A 14,461-nucleotide genomic window follows, 5' to 3' on the forward strand; every position below is an offset into this window, starting at 1 on the left:
GCAAGAAGGAATATTGTTTAGGAAAAGCTAAACTTCTTTCTTTCCCTATGTCACTCTGGTCACCAGAAAAAAAATAAATGAAAGTGTGTTTTCTAAATGGCAGCTCTTTCCAAATTTGCAGTAGGAATCCAAGTTTCACCAGCTCCTGAGCCTTTCAACTTAAGGCTTTGCTTGGCCCAAATGAGTTCCTAAAGGCCAGCTCTTTGGGGTCTAATAGGAACTACCCACCTGAGAGTCACAGGGTGGCTGTATGGACACAGGGACACATGCAAACAGACGCTCTATTTGCAGGAGTCCTGAAACTGCAGTGCAAAAGCAACAGAATTAGGATTCCCCATTTGCCTGTCAGTGTACCAAGCCAGTGTGAATGGCTGAGAAGGGGAAAGCCTTGTGCGCAACTTCTATCACTGTGTAGCCCAAATACATACTGATAGGTCATTTTCTGTCTGTACTGTGCAAATTAAACACTTGCCTGTCAGAAGAGAAGCCATTATCTCATTAATACCCTTACTGATGTCATGCTTGTTTATTATTGATTTAATTATAATGAAGTATAATTAAGAACAAATTATAGGAATATGCCTTGTTTATGATTCTTACAATAAAAAAAATAGAAGAGAGAGAGAGAAAGAGAAAAGGTCAGGCCATACAGCTATTACACTGAGTAACCCATACTCATCTGAGTCATCCTCACTGAAATGACCAGGAGAACTTGCATAACTTATGGGCTCTGTCTACCCAGCCAGTCTGGTTATGATCTGTAACAAGGTTTAAAATGAATTTTCCAATCATCTCCACCAACTGCACACTCATTCTGTCCACAGAGCATGCAAGAAATGGATTCCTTCTGAAATAAAACGGAGACCTACACTCCAAGCGTGCCTCAAATGTGCTCCATTACTTGAGTCCTCTGGACAACTTTAAAACATATGCACAACGGGGATATTTTCTTCAAGGGACCACACTAAATGCAGTCCAAAGCAAGACTACTAAACTGCATATTAATACAGAGGAAGGGTCATCTTCACCACTTGCATTTAGGTCAGCCTGCTGATCTATCTTCACTGAGATGAATTACTGCCTAAAATAAAAAAGCTCTTATCTCAGAGTCTAAGCCACTAAATAGAGGAACTCAGCCATGAGTGAAAGAAAACTTGGAAATTATTTTTAGGGAGAAATCACATGCAAAAAAACCAGCATAAAAGATACATGAACACTGAATTCATTACTCTGTGAATACAGTTATACACTCTGGCAAAGTCTTTGGGGTCCAGTGAGTTAAAACACATCAGTATCCCAAAGTTGTATATTAAATGGAAAATACATGCAAACTAGGAAGACAAAAATCAATAAATTGTATTTAAGTATTTATGAAAATGCAGATGAATGAGGAAATTCAATTGTCTGTGTAAAAAATGTGTTTATTAATTTACCCAGAAATTATATTTATAGGTTTTGCCAGTACTATTCTCTAAATAGAATGTTATTTAATATACATTTAACCAAATGAGGGGAGAGTGGAGAAGGGAGGAAGAGTGGAAATTACAGTGGGTAGCTGCTATTGCACTGGCAAACCCAGAGCTTCTAGAAAATCCTTGATAAATCTAAGATTCACGAACTGTGATTTTACATAATCTCTGTTTTCATGTTTTAAATATCTCAAACTCTCTATATGTAGGAGATGCTGCTGCTGCTGCTGCTAAGGAATACACACATCCCCCATAGCACTTCACAGCAGAACTGCAGCAGGGATAAATATGTTCTGAAAGGCTTTGATTGGGAAGAAAGCAACAACCATTATTTTTGCCTCTTGCAAAATATGTTAATGAACCCAAAGTCCCTGGGCCCCTGATGTTATTATTTAGCTCTCAAATCAGACTACTTTACAAGTCATGCAGCAATCCAACATGGTCTGAAGCTTGTGCACAAATCAATACGTGAACTGAAAAGTCATAGGACCGTGAACACCTGTTGACTTCAGGGCTGGTTTAACTTTGCAGGGTCTGAGAGCAGCATCTGGCAGCTTTTCTGCCTCATTCAAGCATTAGCCACGTATTGTTTCGACACATATCCTTGACGGGGGCGGATGAAGCTGTTGGAGCACTCATCAATGGCAACATCGATAGCATTTCTTGACGGCCACCGAGGCAAACTATTGCCCAGTGCATCACACAGCTCATCCCTCCAGGCCGGGTGGGGGCTGCCAGGGACTCAGCTGGAGCTAGCAAGGCACATGGCCTCGCTATTCTTCCCCCAAAGTGACATCCTCCTCGGCAGCTGACCACCGTCCCTCCAGCCACACGGGCTTTGTGCCCCGGGCAGGGTTATCACCTCCCATTCTCTTCGGGGCCACCACTCTCCAGGTGGGAAAAGCAGCATGTCAAGCAGAGATGCGCGATGAGCTTTATTTTGCTAACCCTGGTCACCTTCACTAAATGGAAAAAACCTGGTGCCACCACTGTGCATCATTTTTGCTCTGCAAAACCCTTTGACATCCACAAATGCCGGCAGGTTAATAAAAGAAGTGGTGGAATCACTCCCCCTGACTTCCGCGCAAGGCTGCAACTCAAAGAGCTACAGTTTCAAGTGAGTAAAGAAATACAATGTAACCTCATGACACACACTGTAATTTCAAACAAAAAATGAACATAGTTGAGATGCATCAGAGTGGAATACAGGGCCTGGAGTGGTCCCTTAGTCAGTTCATATCCAGAATATGTCACCATTAGAAATGAATGCAGAAAGAAAAAAAGACAAAGCAAGACAAAAAAGACAGTTCTCTAATAAATCCAAGATAGTATATTTTCTGTGCTAATCAACACTGCAGCAGCATTCCCAGCATGTTGAACTTGTACCAACAAAGGCACAAAGAGAAGGGCAGGTAAAGAAAAGCACAGCAAGCACCAGTTTTATTTTAAGGGCTGTAGGAAGTGCCGTGCCTCATGTAAGAGGCTGCTTTCACATTAGGGCCATGAAGGGTGCAAAGAGAAAAGGGGCGTGTGTTGTGACTAAAACACCGCTGTTGTTTCTGCTAGCACATTTATTTAATTAACACAGTCTAAATTAAAGTTGGGCTGACACAAAGAAAAAACATGTCTAATTGCAAAAATTTGGACCCTATTCCTTAAGATTCCTCTCCCTTCAGAGGGCTCTACACCACAAAGGGCTTCTTTCCGAGTTTCCCAAGGACTTGCATAGTGAGTGACACTTCTCCATGCGCTGGATACTTTAAAGCAAACTTAAAAATCAACCTCTTGTGTGGGCGGTGTTTTGCTACTACTAACAGGACTGACTAGCAATAACTGAAACATTATCTACTACCAGCAGTTACCAGGGGTCTCTTGGTCCTGCAGAGTTAGGCACCATGACAAAAATTCTCTTTTTAGACATCAACAACTAAGTGATATATTTTTAAATGCTGCTGTAGTATTACAGTCTTCCCCCACAGGTAGCTGAAATCAGGTCATACAAGGAATACATGAAACTGAAATAAATGATGAAACTTCACAGAAGTAGTAGAAGAGAGGCTTGTCAATGTAAACACATCTCCTCATGCACTTCACCTACAGGCTGAGTTTTGCAGCTAGTTAGCTATGGCTATGGCCAAATTCTTATCTAGAGTAAGTCCTGGAAATGCATAAGGTGGAAACTTGATACCAAGTTAAAATCTGGCTCATGGTACAAGAAGTCTGAGATGTTTGCAGAGCAGCAGCTTGCTCTGCATTCTGGGAGATGTTCTAGTACTTAGTATGTAGAAAGAAAAACAAATTATTGTGTTTGTTTTGTTTTATTTCTTTCTGATAACACTTTAATCTCTAGTAATCTTTAGCACTACATATCTGTGTGTGTATCTTCTATAACCTGTTACAGACACATGAAAGACCTTCCTACCTGAAAGATAAAATTCCCTGAAAAAGACTTTATTATGTGCACTTAGGCCTGCACTCCAGCTGCAGGGAGGGATAAGGAGGAGTGAAACCCACAAAATTTGGCTTGTGGCCATGCTCAGGAAATTAACAGTTTCTTCTGGGATTTATCTAATCATTTGTCTATTTACAGTTGACAGCATCCCTGTTTTCCCTTAGCCCCCTCTGGAGAAACACAGCTCACTCCAATGCCAACCAAGAGAACTGCATTGTAAAAACACATGGAACAAACCCACAAGTAAACAACTCAGACAGTGATGTGGTTTTAATTTGCAGACATTTTCATAGGTTTTCCTAGGAGAGGCAAATGAGAATTGGGAATTCTTATAAAATTTTTGCACCACTGGGCTGTTTCCAACCATTTTGAGAGAGGAGCAGAATTAAGACCTCACACACCAAGGTGGCCAAGCAAAGCAGAAAATGTACTCATTTCCCTCAGAAGAGGCAATGGTATTAGCTCATGGCTTTCCAGGCACCAGGACATGCCCACCGAAGAAACCAGTCTCTATTATCCTACGAGACTCAGGAATATTTTGAACATGATAAAGTCACAATCTGAATCAAAAAAAGTGTGAGAAAACAACTGCTGTAGATGATTAAGATATCAAGGTGAAAGATCTGAGGGCATTGTTGCACAGGGTGAAAAATTTGGAATGAAGAGAATAAAGTTCTTCACTTAAGACTTGCCATTGCCAACTAGGTCCCATGATCACAGGGCTCCTCAGGTGGGACACACTAACAAGGGTCTGTCCTAGACAATTCCAACACACTCTTTTTTTTTTTTTTTTTTGCCAGTTTCCCATAGTTAAAAATCACTTTCAGTATGTATAAAGAAAGAGAGCTTGACACATACTTTGTAATGGGTTTAAGTATATAATACTCATATACTTGTTCAAATCCTGTAATGCAAAGAGATGCTCTTGGACTTCATGATTTCTAATGGCAGTGCCAGTTAGCTACTCCTTAAGTGATTCCCATTATCAATTCTGATTTCATTACATCTCCTCTTGCTTCTAGGCTGTCAAATAAAACAGAAGCTTGTGATAAAGCTTCTCTGTGCTGCTCATCTTTTTATAGACTATTACATATCCTTACCACACTCGAGTTTCCCATCCAATGAGTGCTATAAAAGCTTTTCTATGAGCCAGTAATTTTTATTGGTCTGGTTTTGTATTTTCCTTTTCTAGATGACCAGCAGTGCCCACAGTATTTCAGGTACACTCACTGAGCTGTGTAACAACTACAGTTTTATAAAATATTGCCAGATTTTTTTAGTTAGTCTCTGTTCAGTTCCCACTGTAATCTAACAATTTTTGCAGATTTTCCTTTCTCCTTTTCTCATTACGCTCCTGAGTTAACACAATACATTTAAACAGAAAAGTGCATACTTATTCCCTCCAAGTACTTAAGATTTTGCATATTAGGATTTATTTACCATCCTCTGCCTTCATTTTTCACATGTTCCTCAGGGGTTAACTTCATTATTAAGTTCTGTCTGATCTTTGCTAGACTTTACTTAAGCTAGAAACATTTAATGTCATCTGAAAATTTTGCTGTATCATTGCTTGTTCCTTTTTCCAGTTCACTAAGCAGCACCAGACCTGGCAAAGAACCTTGCAGTACCCCTGCTGTTACCCTTTTGCTATGCTGAATATTGTTTCGTGTACCTTAGCCAAAACCCCTTAACAAGCCTAGCTTGTATCTTTATCACTCTTCTTTCCCAAGGTTATACATAAAACTCCCGCTCTTATTTGAGAAAGAATGCCAGATCTACATGGATTTATATGGTTATTTTGCTTGACAACAGGGTGTTGTTCCCAATATCAGGGAACAAAGATTGTTTTCACCAGAGGTAGAGTCAAACAGTGGCTGTGGTTACAGGATTATCTCAGTTTATCTTATTTATAGATCTTTATGGATGTAGCTTCTTTGCTCTGCCAAAAGATCATATTGTAAGTACGAGTCCAACTAAAGGTTCCCACAGGTCAACCAAGCTCAGAGATCGCCTGAATTTAGCTTTCTTGTTTCTCCGAGGATGGATTCATACTGATATACTTTTCTAACTGTACAAGGATGCAATGACACTTTTTTTCTTGCCGCTCTTGTTGTTCTCTTAGTACTTCACAGCGAATGGCTTCACTTTCCAGAGATAAAGTAACGCAATAAGCAGAGCACATAATGCTGTCATTCTTTCCACATCAAATGAGGGAACCTGTTCCTTTGGCTTTTCCTAAGGGGTGATACTGGGAAATCAGTTCCTGGAAAGCAAAGTTCTGCTAACCAGTAGAATGTTTGCAGTGCTTTAGAAAGAATCGGGGTTTGCTGAGCTACCACCACGTCAACCAAACGCAACATTGGCACGGTACATGTTGCATCGGACTGACGTTCATCCAGCGCTCACAAACCGGGCTTTGCAGGGAGCCGCGACCATACGTTTAAGTGCCTTAAGTGTCCTTAAGCCGTGCCGTGGTCCCGCTTCATGGGGGCGGGGGAGGAGGGGGCCGAGGCACCCGGCTGGTTGTCCCTGCCTCTATTTCTCTCCTGCGGGTAAAATTTGGCATTTGGTCCAGCGGGGGCGGGGGTCCCATGGGAGGTGACTCCAGGCAGCGCGAATATTCTTCCCCTATTTCCAAGCGCGGTCCCCGCATCCCCCGGGCAGGAGGGGGCCGCGTTTCTACCGCTGCCGCCTCCCGCCCTTCCCTTCCCCGCCGAGGCCGAGCTCCGCGGGCGATGCTCACCTTGAGGTACTCGTTCTCCGAGCGCAGCTCCTCCACCTCCCGCTGCAGCTCCTCCGGGGCCGCCGGCGGCGGCTCCCCGCGGCTCGGGGCTCGCCCCCCGCCCGTGGCCGCAGGTAGCACATCCCCGCGGAAGCCGGGGACCGGCGCAGCTCCGCGCCCGGGGCCGGGGCCGGGGCCGGGGCCGTGGCCGGCGCGGGGCTGCTCGGCGGTGGGATGAGCGGCGGGATGAGCGGCGGGCGGCTCCCGCTCGCGGTCGCTGGAGCCGGTGCCGGACTCGGCGTCGCTGCTGGCGGCCGGGGCCAGGCGCTGCTCGTCGGAGAGCGGCTCGGAGGGGCAGTCGGAGAGGTCGGAGCTGCTGTCCGTGTGGCCGACGCGGGCCAGCGCCGCCGCCGCATGGCCGCTGCCCGCCGCGGCTCCCCGCTTCGCCTTCCTGCCCTTGCCGGGCGGCGGGGCCGCCTCCCCGCCGGGCTGCCGCCCCGCGCCCCGACCGCCGGGCCCCGGCTCCGGACCGCGGGCCGCCCGCTTGGCGCAGGGGGCGGCCTTGGCGCCCGCCCTGCCGACGGCGGTGACGGCGGCGGCGGCCGCCTTGCCCCCCGGGGCGGCGGGGCGGCGGGAGAGGCGGCCCGGCGCCGCCAGGAGCCCCGCGGAGGGCTGGTGGGCGCCCGGGTGCGGCGACGAGGGTGCCCGGGCGGGGAGGCCGGGGGACTTGGGGGGCGCGGGCGGAGGCTTGGCGGCGGCGCGGGCGTGCAGGTCCTTGAGGAAGGGTCTGGCGGGCGACGGGGCGCGGTGCGGCCGCTTCTTCTCGGCGTGCGGGTGGTGGTGGCCGGGCGAAGGCGGTGGCGGCCGCAGCGCGTCGCCGGGCCCCGGGCCGGGGCCGTTCAGCGCCTCCATGGCGCGGGCCGGGGGCGGCGGGGCAGCAGCGGCGGCCGCGGGGGCGCCCGGCGGCGGCAGGAGCGGCGGTCCCCGCGGGGCGCGGCGGCAGGACTGGCAGCCTCCTCCAGCCTCCCTGATCGCTCTCTCATCACTTCTGCTTCTCCCAGCCACAGCCCTCACACTTTTCTTTCTCGATCCCCCTCTTCCTGCCCCCCCACCCCCACCTTCTCCTCCTCCTCGCCGCTCTCTCCCGAGCACTGATTTGTTTCAATAAATCGAGCCCAAATCCCCCGGCGGCAGCCGTCTCCTCCTCCTCCTCCTTCTTCTTCCCCTCCCGCTCCCCTCTCCGCCTGGCTCAGCTTGATGCTGCTCAAGTTGTGATGCAGCCCAAAAAACCGATCCTTTTCCCCCCAATCCGAGGCAAAGGCGTGTTTTCCCGGTTGCCTTCGCCTCCACTTGCAAGCCCCCCGCTCAGCCCACCGGCGCCGCTAACCCCATCACTGCCCCGGCTCCAGCCGCCGCCTCCGCCCGGCTCCTGAAATAGCCCCGCGGCTGCCGGGGCCGCTCCGACTCGGCGCTGCCCGCCCGTGCGCAGGATCCGCCCCCTCTGTCAACCAGCCAGGCAGCTCTCCTCCCGCCCCGCAAACTACTTTCCTCGCACGCTTTATTATAGGGACGCCTCTGCCAGCCTCTTCCTATCAGAAAGCCTCATTTAGGGAGAAATTTTGATTTCTCAGTCATGAGCTATATAGCCTTGCCCGTTTTAGTTGTTTTGGATTTTTTATCCCCGAGCTAAGACTTCATGGAAACGCTCTCTCCAGGGACTGGCAGCAACAAAACAACAGCCACCGCATTATCTCCCTGCTCAAGACAGATACAGGTTCACCTAGAGGCAGAGACGAGTATCCGAGGATATCAGCAAGGTCCTGGCTCTGGCTGAACTACAAAAGGCACGGACACGTCTTTTTGGAGTACGAGGATATGAAATTGCAGCCCTTACATTTGCAAAGCACCCGGAGAGTAAATGAAAGGGAGGAGAGGCTCGGGGGTGGGAAAGGGGCACAGCCTTAATGGGGAGAGCAGAGGCTCTCCAGCCGGGATGTTTCCGATTCTTCCGCCGGGACACAGCGGACCTCGCAGTAGCCGCGATGGCTGCCTTATCTTGTCAGACGAAAGTAAATGCGTGCTTAGCTTCTGAAGTCCTTGGGTGGCGCGGATCATCCACGTCTGGATGTCAGGGACTGCAGCGCGCTCGGGGGAGGACAGTCCCGGACGTTTTGGGGGGGATGGGATGGTGGCAGCACCCTGCGGCGCTCCAGATCCCCCACTCATCTGGGCTCAAGGCATTACCCCTAAAGGCAAAAACCCCAAGGTCTGCTGGAGCCTGAGGGCAAAGGCACCGCGGGGCGGGTGGCCAAGGCGGGCAGCTGTTTCTGGCAGTGCCAGGCCGGTGCTGGGGCCAGGTCGCGCTGCCCAGGGAAGAGACAGGACCGCCCGGGCATCCCCGGCTCCTTTCTCCCGGTAAACGAAGGGAACACCGATTTATCCTGCGGAATAGCGCTACCGCATGAGTATGCAACAGGTAGTCCTTGCTTTGTAAAGGCTGCCAAGCTGAAAAAAAAATATCATCCAAATCAGAGCTGTATTTACAGGTCTCTAGGAATTGTGAGCAGCACCAGGACAGAGCCCCGGGCATGGGCAGCGCCAGCCGGGAGAGCGGTGATGAGCGGGATGCCGGCGGGGCAGGGGGCCAGGGCGGCTCCAGCCCCGGGAGAAAGCCGGCGCTTGGAGCGGCAGCGGAGGGGGAGGCTAGGTCCCTCCCCGTCTCCGGAGGACAAATCTCCTCGACAGGGCGGTGTGGTCCTTCCGCGAGTGGGCAGGCGATGAAAGCTCTGCTCCGGGGCACCCAGCGGTGATGCCATGCTATGTTGGGTGGGTTGGTTTTTTTTTTTTGATCTCTTGAAAATTCCATTTCTGTTAGTGCTCTTTAGTTTCCACCGTTGGGCTCGCTGCCAGACGGCTATGTTCCCGCATCCAAATGTGCCTTCCAGGTCACACGGCAAAGTACCAAAGTACCTATTGTGGCAAAGATGGCACTGGATGCTGCCGGTGTGTACATCTACTACAGCTACCGGCAGGACTTCGTGGGGCCAAGTCCTTTAAAAAATATAGAAAACACTTTGAGGAGAGTCAAACACAACAAACCCATTCACAGGTATAAGTCCCCTTATTCTCCCTCCAGGTAAAACATTGGTAATTTACTTGTTTGGGTGAGACAATCACTGTCTATCACTTCTATAGAAGTACTATGAAGTAGCTCAGTTGATCTAGAAAAATGGCTTATAAAATACAAACTACTGTTACATTTTAATGACATTTCTATCAGGCCACCACATATTATCAGTGTTCCCTACAGTGTTTTGCTCCTAGTTATATTTTTGGGTTTTTTTTAATTATGAATTTTTTTTTGTCAGTACACTTCCAAGCAGTTCAAGGAATTTTCCTTTATGAGAATGTGAAACAGAGTGAAAGAGATGGAAAGTGCTGCATTTCATAATGAGAAATAGTAATTATTATGGAAACACTAAATATTAGAGCTGTTGCCCTACATGGGAGATATCAGAAAGGTTGTTTTGCACTACTGTCACCACGCTCACTTGGTTTTGGTTCTAAATTCCAAGAATAGATGGGAATTCCAGTTTCACCTACTAGATTTGCAAAGTGTTTATGTCTGTGATGAAAGAGGAACTGCTCTGTGATAATTTATGAGTAGCCTGTTTTGACTTTGCCCCATGAACAGAATGGTTCAATTCAAAAGGAAAATGAAAGGAAAAGTATGGCTCAAGATAAGCCACTTTTCTACAAACAATAGCTGAGGGACAGTGCCAGGCTTCTTTGCACTGGAGGGGGAAAGAATTAGGGATGTGAAAAAAGGAGTACATTCACAAAAGGCTGGGAATTGTCTGGGAGAATTAGTCTGAGACACTTAAGTGCCTGACAGAGCCCAGTTTCCTGTGGTTATCTTGTAAATTTTACATTGCAAAAACATGAATAAATATATTTTTTTCTATCTTACTTATCTTCTTCTCCCCCACTAAATACTTTGTTTAAATTGCTAAAGTTTTAGTTTTAAAACTGTCCTTTGTTTCACAGTGCATCACCAACCACAAGCTCCTGCAGGCAAAGAGGACTAAAACTCATCCTGACTTCTGAGGAGGTGCCCTTGACAAATAGAGACTGAGAATAATGAAAAGCCCATGACAAAGCAGGGTGACCTCAGCTTGGAAAGGAGACTGGAGAGTTGATACCTCTGTAAACTGTGTATCTTTGTGTTCTGTGCACCTTCTTCTCATTGAAACATACAGTAATGTTCGCTGTCCCAAGCAGCACCAGTTCAACCAGGTACCTTAATAAAGTGATTTATTCGCATTAATGCTCAAACAAAGTCGGGCTGTGGCACTGAAAACGTGCTGCAAGCAGAACACATTAGAGGGAGACGCATGATCAGTCACATCAAGATCCCTTTATGCTGTACTGGCAGTATAAGGCATTTAATAACAAAGAAATGCAGCCCCTGTAGCCCTCCCTGGGCATGTGCCTGGCTGGGTGCAGATGGCAGATTTGTGTGGTATGAGGCCAGCTGTAGGATTTTGGCTATGTTCCTCTGTCCTCTGCTGTCGTGCAATGCCTACTGGAGACCCCTACGAGAATGGTGTAAACAGGCATGGCATGAATGAGGATAAGGCCCTACTATGAAAGCTAAGTACATACCACAGAAATCTCCACTGGGCTAGGCAAATGCCTGGTAAGAATTACTGGTATCATATTACTTATTTATTTATATCAAAACATTTTTTTTCCTTTACTTAAAACTCATTATTGGGTCTTATAGGAAAGCACAGTCACAGACTACCATGAGCCACTATTTCTCTTCTCTTTCTTTTTATTTGCCTGTAATGTTCAATTGTTTTCTCTTATCGTAAATTAGTCATGCACTCCCTCCTGGTGGAATGGTTTCTTATATGCTTGTGTAGCTCTTAACATAATAGGACATCTGGGTGTTGGTTGAATAATACAAATAATCAGACACAACATTTTTACAACATGTTTATTTTGGCAATACTGATATCCTTTGTCTGATTAATGCTGACATTTGATAACTGAGCTGTATTTGCACAAATAATTATGAAAAGTAGATGCTAAGCCTGACTACTTAGATTAGCTATCACACATCTTACAAAGCATATGACAGTTTTTGGCAGTGCAGGACTGCTTAAATTCTTTTCTTGGGCTGAGGCACGAGAGAGTTTACAATTACTTAGACAAGATGTGAAGAGGCTCGATCTAAATGTAAATTTACCCCTTAGCCAGCCCAGCTTACAGTAGCCTGAGCTGTTATTTTCTCCCATTTCAAATCCCTATTTGAGATCTTCTTCAATGACACCACAAGAGCAGCCAACTTGTAATGGCCAGGCTCAGAGTTATGAGGGAGCACCGATGTTTACAGAGCTAAATCAAAATAGTAAATGAAGACACAAATGCATCCATACAGGCCATATGTATGGATAACCCAGCATAAATCTGGTTGAGTCTATTATTATTTCCCCTTTATATGTTGCAGATCATGAGCTGTAATTTCTTTGTGGCCACATTGTGCTCTGTGATTATACCATGCCAGAGGAATCTTAATCAGGGCCAGCAGGTGTTAGAGTGACACGTTAACAACAGCAATGAGGCATAGCTTCAACAGAAAAAATGCATGACATTTTCAAGTTCACAAATTCACAAATACTTTTTTTTTTTTTTTTTTTTTGCAAGCTCTCCCTCAACTGCTCTCTCTCCCTGAGGGGTTGATTCAAAGCCCCAAAGACCTTTTTTTAAAGCTTTATTCCTGGTCCCAGGAGTTAAATCTAGATTGTCACTTCTTGCTCTGTATTTGTACAAAACCTGATTATTAAAGGTCTCAGTTCTTCATGGAGCTTCTGTCCTACAGTAATGATATTACTAATTGCCATAACTCAATCAGAGAATGGAAAAAATTGCATGACTAGCTCCTGTAAGGGACTTTAGTAGTAGAAAAAGAGCTGGAGGAGAGGTTAGGCACATTCATCCAAAACTGTGATCCCCCAAAACCTGAATGGCCAAAATCCATTTAGCCAACCTCACGGCCTCCTAACTCCATTGGTAAACTTCATTTTGGCCATAAAACTCCATGGATGACCAGAGCTTTTTCCTTGTCCATGACTGCTCATTCAGAGCTATCAATGGAGCCCCCAGGCATTGTGCAGTTATCACCAATGCTTTCTAAAGGGATTTTTGGGGTCCACACAAAACAGAAGCAATCAGCTTGGATGAGAGAACAGCAGCACCTCGCATCTTGCAGAGGTGGCCATGTGTTAGGGCAGCAGGTGAGAAGTCTGACTTTGAAGCTTCCTCAGACTGCAGGGATTAAAGACCAAACCCTTAAACAGCAAGGGGCTGATGGGGCTCGCTGGCTGCTATCAGTAATTCCTGCTGGTGCTGAGCCTTTTTGTGTGCATGTGAGAAACCTCCTGGGATCAGGATCAGGTTGGGAAACAAACATGGCACTTGCACCCTTGCTGGGGAGGAGCTTGTGCCTACCTCTGCAAGCAGCAGGTGGTTCCCATCGGTGAAGCCATCCTTACTCTTCCCAAACATGGAGCTACCTCCTCTCCCAGTTCCTCCACCTCTGGGTTAGTCACTGCTACCCAGGCTGAAATCTACAACTCTGTTACAAGTGGGTGTTCCCAAGTGTGCACTGTTCCTCTTTCAATATCCAAGGAAATGTCAAAGAGCCAGAATGTAAAGTCCTTTATTTAGCACCACAAAGGCAGAGTTTTTCCAGTCTGCTGCCTGCTTGAGAGTCACAAAAGTTCATGCTAAGAACTGACTTGGTCTGTTACCCACGGTTCCATCTCTGCAGAGTACAGCCAACTGTCATTTCTAGTGGGAAAATAACCTCCAAAATTATAGATCATGCTATTGTACCAAGGAGAATATACCCTGCTGTTAGAATTATTGTCTCTTTCAGAACTAAACAAAGGAAGTGTGGTTTTCAGTATTAATAAATTTGTACTTTTTCTCCTTGCAAACCACCTGTGATGTCAATAAACATCCACATGCACGCTTAAAAATTTATCATCTGCTTCCCATTGTGGGCACAAGTACTTGGGATCTACTATTGTCTGTAGCACACCACCATGTGCCACTCATTTTCCAGCTCCCTAACTTCCAAAGGATCACTTATGTCTGATGAGATGCAACAGGGAGAGACCCAATAAGTCAAGAAGCATTGAGAATCAAAGGCTGTCTCTAATCATAGGCACCAGAAGAGGAACAGCTCATTTTGGGTCTTCCTCCATAGACAGAGTGCAGCTGGGACAGAAAGGTAGCATTAATTATCAGGTATTCAATGAGAAAAAAGAAAGATGGGTCATATACTTGTTACTTACTGAAGATGGATGCTTTTAACAGTTTCTGGTTATTGAAATTGATATGCATTACTGGATACACTGTTTGTAAGATACAGTTTGATAGAATCTCAACGCCAGAAATATTTCACAGAATTATGGGACATTTTAAAAGCCAAGGAGCCAGACTAATAAGATGCCTGCTGCTTGGCAGTATGATTAGTTTGGATATCCTGCAAGGAAAGTGTCACCTTACACTGAGCAAAACATCAGTCTTAGAATATTACAAATTATCCATTTCTAATGGTACAGTTGGCTAAAGAAAGCTACAGAAAATATAATTCTGCACACACACACCTCTGATAAGTAACCAATACCCCCAATATAGCAAACATTCAGTAGGATCAACTTCCTAGATATATCTGTGCCAAATTTAACAATTAGTCAGTATTTTTCCACAGTGCTTCATTCCCACTGTATTATTTCCTACCCT

General features: G+C 46.5%; 1 protein-coding gene and 1 long non-coding RNA gene across 12 annotated transcripts in view; one reads left to right on the forward strand and one right to left on the reverse strand.

The window, feature by feature from the left end:
- MTCL1 (microtubule crosslinking factor 1) overlaps positions 1 to 8,163 on the reverse strand; it is a 102,647-nt gene extending 94,484 nt beyond the window's left edge. For 7 of the 11 annotated variants that reach the window (XM_072924514.1, XM_041714697.2, XM_030265989.4 and 4 more), the window contains exon 1: positions 6,665 to 8,162. In XM_072924514.1, the coding sequence (XP_072780615.1) occupies positions 6,665 to 7,555 (891 nt within the window). In that variant the 5' untranslated portion in view covers positions 7,556 to 8,162. Of the gene's footprint in view, positions 1 to 6,664 lie in introns of all 11 variants that reach the window. The other 4 variants (XM_072924511.1, XM_072924512.1, XM_072924509.1 and 1 more) reach the window with 2 other exon arrangements.
- A 26-nt stretch (positions 8,164 to 8,189) lies between these two features.
- On the forward strand, positions 8,190 to 10,966 carry LOC121469517 (uncharacterized). The gene is made up of 2 exons (XR_005979642.2): positions 8,190 to 9,469; positions 10,691 to 10,966. It is a non-coding gene; the product is annotated as an uncharacterized lncRNA (long non-coding RNA).
- The last annotated feature ends 3,495 nt before the right edge of the window (positions 10,967 to 14,461 follow it).

This window comes from Taeniopygia guttata, chromosome 2 (assembly GCF_048771995.1).
Source record: "Taeniopygia guttata chromosome 2, bTaeGut7.mat, whole genome shotgun sequence".
NCBI lineage: Eukaryota > Metazoa > Chordata > Aves > Passeriformes > Estrildidae > Taeniopygia > Taeniopygia guttata.